This window comes from Pundamilia nyererei, unplaced genomic scaffold, assembly GCF_000239375.1.
Source record: "Pundamilia nyererei isolate P.nyererei 1_Seehausen unplaced genomic scaffold, PunNye1.0 scaffold00117, whole genome shotgun sequence".
Taxonomy (NCBI): Eukaryota; Metazoa; Chordata; class Actinopteri; order Cichliformes; family Cichlidae; genus Pundamilia; species Pundamilia nyererei.
Genome location: NW_005187518.1, coordinates 89875 through 98348, shown reverse-complemented (window position 1 = coordinate 98348; position 8474 = coordinate 89875). Strand labels below are relative to the sequence as shown.

The 8474-nt window shown below is 43.8% G+C and overlaps 1 protein-coding gene across 1 annotated transcript; it reads left to right on the top strand.

Annotated features, from left to right (window-relative positions):
* Nucleotides 1-758: 758 nt before the first annotated feature.
* On the top strand, nt 759-8458 carry bmp16 (bone morphogenetic protein 16). Its single transcript, XM_005742079.1, has 3 exons — nt 759-1239; nt 5956-6317; nt 7208-8458. The coding sequence occupies exons 2-3, from the start codon at nt 5963-5965 to the stop codon at nt 8269-8271; spliced, it is 1419 nt and encodes a 472-aa protein (XP_005742136.1). The 5' UTR covers nt 759-1239; nt 5956-5962; the 3' UTR covers nt 8272-8458.
* Nucleotides 8459-8474: the final 16 nt, after the last annotated feature.

Here is an 8474-nt window from a genome sequence, read left to right as displayed (position 1 = left end):
GTAGTGTAGAAGTGCAGCCTCTTTCTTTTTCTTTTTTTTCCCCTCGATGTTTACTTTCATCCAATCACGGCACTCAGCTCTGGTGACTTCATGAAAGCTCTCATGAGTCATCCATTCATAGCTTTTTGTCTTGTACCCGAATCCGTTCGCTCTCATTCAGAGTAATGAGGCCTCGTATTTATAATGATGGAGAGACTGTCTGCGAGCATGTTGGCGGAAAAATTCAAATGTTGCCAACGAAACGCCGCAGGTGAGTTTGGTAAAGGAGGAAAACAGTTAGTCTGCATGTGTGTGCTGACTTTAAAGTCCCTCTTGAACATGTTTCATTTATTTGTTTGTGTGTGTTTTGTGCATTTAAATGTGTATGTTTCTTTTGATGTTATTTACTGTGATGGCGTGCACATTATCATATCTCTAAGTTTTCATGCTCATGTGTTTGTGTGTGTATGGGTGTGTATGTGTGTACGTGTTTCTGTGTGTGTATGAGAGAGAGAGATAACAGCCTGTAAATGTACTAGGGCCGATCTTAGTGACATCACTATTTGAGAGAATCTGAGTGGTCAGGAAAGTCATTTAGAGTTAAATTGGGTTTACCAGCTGGACACTAGAAGGAAAAAGTGTGTGTGCGTGTGTGTGAGAGAGACAGAGAGAGAGAGAGAGAGTGTGTAGGTGTATGTATGTGAGCAAGAAAAGAGAGAGAGGGAAGGGGGAGGAGATACAAAAGGGAGGAACAGAGTGGAGAGGAAAGCAGAGAGACATAGTAAGGTTTAGGAACAAGAAGGAGTTGTTGCCTGTGATACAGTACAGACAGACAGACAGACAGACATTTTCCTCTTGCAACTTCTAGCAGCGGTACCAGTCTGTCTTAAACAACTAAGGGTGGAAGTGTAGGCGACAGAGAAAAGGGAGTTGCCTACTAGCAGAGGTCAGGCAGGCAGAGGGGAAGCTAGTGGATGTTTTTTAAGAGTTTGCTTATCTGACACTGACAACAGGATGAGGAGCTGAGCGAGGGAGTAGACAGGGAGAGAAGCATGGAGCAAGCAACTTTACCTACAGTACATTTGCATAAGAGACATAGGAAAGACATGCACTGGCTTCTCTGAGAGAGGTAAAGAGACAGAGGTAAACAGTCCACTTTCTCCATTCTGTCCAAAGGAGCGGGAGTGAGAGCCGAGGGATCGTAACACTGGAGCTCAAGGATAAACCATGGACTCTGCATACATCCCACTACACCTGGACGTGAGTACTACATCCCTGTCCCTCTGTCTCTGTCTCTCACACACACATGCATAGATCTGTCTGTCAAACTACAGGCCACAGGAACTGCACTGCTGAAACCATTAGTCTCCGCTGGGAAAAACACACTCGTGTATATGAATACACTGCTGGCCCACTGTATTGCTCAATCTACCTCTTGTCAGGTAAGCAACTTGTCTAAGAATAATGTGCCCATTATGGGTTCAAAGAGCATAACGTAACTCGCCAACGCTGTGCAACATGCGAAGTATGAATTGGCCCTCAGTGTTATTGCTCAGCAGCTTTAATGTGAAAAGCAGAGGTGTGTTTTTGTTCTGTATTTCACATCGGTTTAGCTGTCAGACGCACAACGTGGGCAGTCTCTGAGCTTTCAGCAGTCATGGGTTAGATATGTCAGTATTTCCACTGATGCTGTTACAGTGTTGTGCCTCAGTAGGGCCTCCTGTTAACCACAATGCACTTGTGAGATCTCTGTGCAGCATCCCGGGCTGAGGAACAGAGGATGAAAGAGACAAGCTGTGAATACATGCTGAACTACTGATGCTCTGTTCTACCTCACAATTGAGACTTAAGCCAAAAAAAACAGTGCACGTAGGCATGTGCATGTAGATGTGACCAGCCAGAAAAAGCAATTTACAGTAAAGCTGTGGAAACAGTGTGTTTTCGAGCTAACTCTAAATCTATATCAAAGTTGTCTCACATTTTTACAACCCTTCACTGTTACATATATTGGCAAGTTTTTTCCCGTGTTAGGTTCACTCTGCCTGGCTGTTAGCCTGTGTTTAAGCTCTGTGGTGCTCTGTGCTCGGACACATTTGTATCCAAGTGCGTGTATGTTCTGTATGTGTAGAGCAGAAATGGACGCCTGGGTCATTAACCAACTAATCAGTCCAGCTGGGATGAATTAGAGTGCTGTTCTAATAGACTCCAATAAAACTCTACAGCAGCCTACCTGGAATATTGTTCTAATGATTTCATCTGTTACGCCTCAGAAAGTAGAGCCACAACTGCAACTGTTTTGGACATTTTTCACCCCACCCCCATTATGTATTAACTCCACAGCCCAGAGTCAACCATTAATGATGAGTTAAGTATGGGGAGTATGGTACAGGCTTAACCTCACATTTAATTATAGTGACTGTATGTTCACTTTATACATTTTAATGGGGGGAAAAAGTGTTAGCCAGTACAGATGTATCCTCAGAAGTGATCCCAGGTGTGTATATGCACACTGCACATCATATCTGGACTCATGAGGCTATCCGACATGGCACAGTTTCAAGAAAATGAGTTAGCTCAGAGCCTGAAAATGAACCCTGTGGCATGTACGCTGCACGTATCGTGTTCTGAAAGAATGGGACGGCAGCATAGAAAAATGAGAGCTTGGAAGGGGGGGAGAGAAATCAGGGAGAGTGAGAGGAGGAATTTAGGAAAAGAAACACGGGAAGAACAACAGGAAGGGAAAGTTGAGGGACCAGGCGTAACATGAAGACAGCGGCAGTGGATAAATCAGCCGGCTGTGGTGACACTCCGGCCCCCTGGCCCGGCAACAGTCTGCCGCACTCTTCCGCAAAAACACCATTCATTTTAAGACCTAGGAAAAAAAGAGCGGAACTAATGGGGGAGATGGAGTGGGAGAAAGTCCATAGGAAAATGGGAAGGTGATGCAGAAAAGCATGAAAAGTGACATTTTAACAGGGAAGAACAAAAGATGTAAGAGAATAAAGGAAAAAAAGATGGTTTGAAGGGGACATGAGGGACTGTGCTTAAAGAAAAGTAAAACAGGGTTATATACGGTGGTGTATGACAACAAAAGGACAAAGTTCAAGGAATGCAAGGAGGAAGGAGGAAGGGGAAAGGGAGCAGAGTTTGAAATAAACAGATAAAAAGAGGGGCAGAAAGAGAAACGGATGTCAGAGGTCAGAGGTTTTAATCAGTGAGTTCAGAAAGACGCGGGGCAGACCAGCAGCCACACTCGTCCGCCGCATGCCAGGGTCACTCAGCTGTCTGCTCATGAGGTCAGGTCACATATAATAAGTCTCATAGGCTGAGCACAGAGGGGAAAGACACACAAACATGGCTGTTGAACTCCATACCTTTCATTTTGCCTTATCCCTGACCCCATTCATTATACGGCTCTCCTCATTTATCCTTCCAGAACATTTCATTGTTTAAGCCAGAGGAAAGGTATAAACAAGTCAGAGATAAAATAAGGAACTGGGGAATGTAATCATAAAAATGTCAGTTTTTCTAGCCAACTTGAATGAGCTGACATCTGGGTGCCACCCACTCAGATGCACAGAACACATAAAACATCTAAATTAAGTCTGGATCCTCTTTGCCCTCCCTTGAAAGTGGATTGAACCAAAGAGCCTGAAAAGCAGTGTAGGACACTGTTTCCAAACTTCTTTCTCTGTTTTTGCCCCACGTTCCTCTTCCTCGCTGCAGCTGTGACACACCCTTCTGTGTGACAACCTAACCTTTGTACCTCAGGGTGGTTTTGCAGGTGAGGAAAGTACAGGAGAGATGTGGTGTTGTTGTCCTTAATCTGCTTTACAAGCCTCCACAATATATGGGAGAGGTTGTCCGGCAGTTCCTAATCTGTAATTGTCCTCTGCTGCGTTGCCTCAGGTGAAACAGCACTGGGTGTGGTGTTTAATGGCCAGCTAGCAACAATCCCACGCTAGAGGTGGCTTATTTTCCCAGGCTTGCCCTTTGAGCCACGTACCACACACAGTACACATACCCACAGTCACATATACATAAAAAATACACACCTTCACACCTGTGACCTCCTTTTAACCTTTTTTCTGACAGCGTGGTAAGATTAGCTGTCATTACAGCGTCATTATGTGTTTACTCAGTCATAAACTCCTCTGTTATCTCGCTGTAGAGGCCCTAATCGATTCTCTGTCCCTTACAGGCGAGAGATAAAGAGATAGAAGCGAGAATGAGCGAGAGATAGGTGAGCACTTGGACGAGAAAAAAGATAAAGCCAAACTTAAAGTCCTGCAAAAGACATAAATTTAGATGCAGATGGGGTTTATTGTTCTGTTCTTCTTTACTGTGCAGCAGTTCATCTGATTTGCAGTGCAGATTTTTTTTTTCTGCCTGGTAAACAAGTTTTGCACCTTTGCACTGACCCTTTAACATCTCAGCTCCTTTTCAGGTCAAGCTAGCCATTACCTTGCTGCTTTGCAATTATTCACTCACTTATTAACACTCATACTACAGAGATGTAGGGTGTTGGCCGGGTCGCAGTAGTATTTGTGTGACCCCTGTCTGTGATCGCGTTCCAGCACTGAATGCCCTGCCAACACAATCAAGTGTAGCTAAAAGAGTGCTCTTGCAGCATCTGTGGGTTTCAAGTCAAATTAGTGACTGCGAATATAATCTTTTCACCCATTTGTATGTGCAGTAAGTGAGTGAAGCAGGCAGGAATATGGAAGAAATAGGGAGGTTACATGCAGCTGGGCTGTGCAGGTGCAAATGAATCTAACTGTGGATGACCCAACGTAGGGAATACAACGTGTGTGCTGAGCAGAGCATGCCAGTGCATGCACATCTAAACTCTAGGGAGATTACGGATGTCCCATTTCTTGTCTTTCTTTTCTTTTTGTTTTATTTGCAAAATAAAACAACACAATTGTAATTGTGTGGTGGATACCTCTGTGCATGACGGCAGCCTTGAATTCATGATTTAACTAATGCAGATTTGTTTTGATTGATTTGCAGTGGCATTACTAGTAATGCTGCCCCAAAGCTCATATTTTTCAAAACTGTGACATTAAAAGCTTTCATTTGTTTTGATCACATCACTGTAGAAGACATGAAGTCCAATTATTCAGCTGGCTTACAGTCAGTGAGCACTTATTGCGGCACTATTTTTTTTTTGTTTTTTGTAATTAAAATACCAGAATTTACCCTGACATCAGACTAAACTGAGCATTTAGGTCTGCTATTTGATGCCTGAGATACATCTTTAATCTTCCTATAATTAAGGGGTTAATTAAATTAAACCTCAAATAAAAAATATTTTTAAAAAGCTACTTAATTCTTGAATAAGTATTTTCTCAAGTCATTTGAAAAAAAAAGGAAGAAAAATGGCTACATGTCACTCTATCAGGTCTCTGTAAATACCAAACACATCACAGGCATCCACACACACACAAACATGCAGCATGATTAAATTACAGATCGAGACTGTTTAATTACTGCTGCTTAGGTGTCCTGTGAGATAAATGGATCTCTAGGGGAAGAAGCCTGCAATAAATTAACAAAGAAAAAACAAAGTAGCACTGTTTCTACAACCAGGAGTAGCAAGCAAACAACTTCTTATGGACATGTGAATGGTAAATTTCTTGAACATATGCCACATGAAGGCTGAAGACTGATGAGAAACTAGTGTGTCCAGGAAGGAGAAGACATAAGCATAATATACAGAGTCCAGAAGCATCTCTCTGGGGCTATCTCTTTTGCAGATTTCAAGCAATACTTTATATTGTGTCATTATGTCATATGATTTAAATTCTTATTTAAAACACACAGAAGGAAGGACAGAGTGGTGCATGACCTGAAGTCGCAATTTTTTTCTTTGATGTTTAGGTTACTTTGTATGCGTTCCTTTCTTCTTCCACTTCCTCTTCCTGTTCTGTTCTCTACCTTATTACCTCTCCTCACCTGCGCATCTCCCTCCAGGTCCACCATGTTCCCTCCTAACCTCCTGCTCCTCATGGTCCTGCTGCTACCTCATGCCTCGTCTGGTCGCCAGGGTGGAGACACCAGCGAGATCGATCATGGCAGGGTGCACCCCACACCTTCCGCTTTGTCACCGTCACTCCGGGATCCCGGTCTGGCTCAGACCATCCAGAGTCTCCTTTTGAGCCGACTGGGGCTGCAGTCTCAGCCTGACCCAAGGCCTGGAGTGCCAGTGCCACGGTACCTCGTGGATCTTTACCACTTCCACCAGCAGCAGTACCATCTAGTAGAGGACCCTTCATTTAATTTCCCCAGTCAGCACATCCAGGAGGCCAACACTATACGCAGCTTCCACCACAATGGTAAGCTTACTTACACAATTAGATGGCACGTAGTCAGGTGATTCCTCTTGATGTCAAACTAGATTCATGATATATGAATTATATCTGTTTGAGCTGATTCTAGCTTTGAACCTTTATGGCAGTAACACACCTTTGCAAGTCTTTGTATGTCAGTTTTGAACAGTCAAAATAAGATACTACACTATCAAACGAGATAAGTGTAGTAAGTTTTTTTCAAAACATGTATGAGATCAGATTTAGACTAAGATAAAATATAGACTCGGGACTCTTCTCATCATAGTTGGATTAACCTGTTCACCAGGGAAACATTTGCTTTTGGGCCTATCCTGGCCACCATATTTGCCTCCCAGTTGCCCTTATTTCAGCACAAACAAGCTAGAATAAATCCAGACCTGCGATAATGGTTCATTATCAGTGAACCATCAGTGAGTTAACACTGCATATTCCTGTCAGACATGTTTGCTCCAAACTAAGAAAATGACAAAGGAGGAGCACACACAGTCATTTAATCTAATCTGAAGGCTCAGGTAATCCTGTAGCACCACTGAAGGAATTCCCAACTTTTGCCAGTACAATTATTTGATAATACAGAGGATGACATTAGTTAATGTTGCATTTTTGTGAGGAAAATCCATAAAGGAACTAACCCACGTGCTGTAACTATAAGGCTTTTAGTGTTATAGGTTAATGTATAATGTAAATGTAATGTAAATTTCTTTAAAAAAAAATCTATCTGATATAGATTTCATTTTTTTAAAATTAAGTTTCTTTAAAAAAACAACAATGTTAAATTATTTGCTGACTACACTATACAGTCTGACAATTTTCCTGCTATTGCTCAAATAAAGTCTTACTAAAGTGTTATATTGCTTTGTCACTCTTCCACTTAGAGCCCCTTGGAAACAGTCTTGGTGCAGAGGATCATACCAGAGTGCACATTTCCTTCAATATCTCTTCCATCCCTCAAGATGAGAGTGTGCTCTCTGCTGAGCTCCGCCTCCGTCGCAGTGACGGAGCAGCTCTGGGTCCTGGACCCCACAGACTAAACCTATACCTCACTGAGCACCATGAGGACCCTGAGCCCACTCTGCTGGAAACAAGGTTACTCACCAATGGCCTCCGTAGTTATAAAACAAGTGGTTTCTGGGAGGCTTTTAGTCTTAGTGCAGAACTCCTACATAAGGCCCATGCTGGGACTGGCAGCCTAGGATTCCTCCTGGAGGTCAGACCTGAAAACAACACCACCTCACTTCCTGAGCAGACCCTCTCTTCTGCTGCAAGTGAGGGGACAGAGAAATCAAAAGAGGCACACCTGAGGGTATGCAGATCTGTGGGACAAGACGATCACAGCTGGGCCCAAGAGAGACCCCTCTTGGTTACTTACAGTCATGATGGCCGTGGACAGGCTTTAGTCAAACATGGCAGAAGAAACCCTGGTAATGGCCAGAGGAGAAAAGGAGCAAAGGCGAGGGTCAAGAATAAAAACAAGGATCTCAATAGAAACCAAATCTGGGGAAGGGGCAAAAAAATGGGGTATACTGTGCCGAGCTGGGCGGATGACAAAGGAGGAATCAATTGGAGCGAACGTGGAAGGGTGAAAAGAAGCGGTGGTCGTTCTGCAAAACTGAAGCGCCTTTCCCGCAACAGGTGCCGCCGCCATCCACTATATGTAGATTTCAATGACGTGGGCTGGGAAAAGTGGATCATTGCACCCAGTGGCTACGACGCCTTCTTCTGCCTGGGTGAGTGTCGCTTTCCTTTGGCTGACCACATGAACTCCTCAAGCCACGCCATGGTGCAAACTCTGGTAAACTCTGTGAATGGAGCAGTGCCCCGGGCCTGCTGCGTCCCAACCTCTCTCAGTCCCATCGCCCTGCTCTACCTGGACTCTCAAGACCGAGTTGTGCTGAAAAATTATCAGGACATGGTTGTGGAGGGCTGCGGCTGTCGGTAGTGAGCTCCAAGTGACAAACTCACGTGGTCGGTGGGAATACAGCAGCAACAGAAGCATGAAAAGAGATGAGAGAAGGCAAGAAGAGACTCTATAAGTCAACTAATTTCAGACTGAGTGACAGAGACAAATGTAGCAACATACCAAGGATGAGTGAGAGATTGGGAAAGGGATGAGAGAGAAACCAACAATACCAACAATATAAA

Excerpts from the sequence above, each read along its gene's own strand:
- bmp16 (XM_005742079.1), top strand. The coding sequence starts at position 5,963 with ATGTTCCCTCCTAACCTCCTGCTCCTCATGGTCCTGCTGCTACCTCAT. Across the intron at positions 6,318-7,207 it reads ACGCAGCTTCCACCACAATG|AGCCCCTTGGAAACAGTCTT; the intron begins GTAAGCTTACTT and ends TCTTCCACTTAG.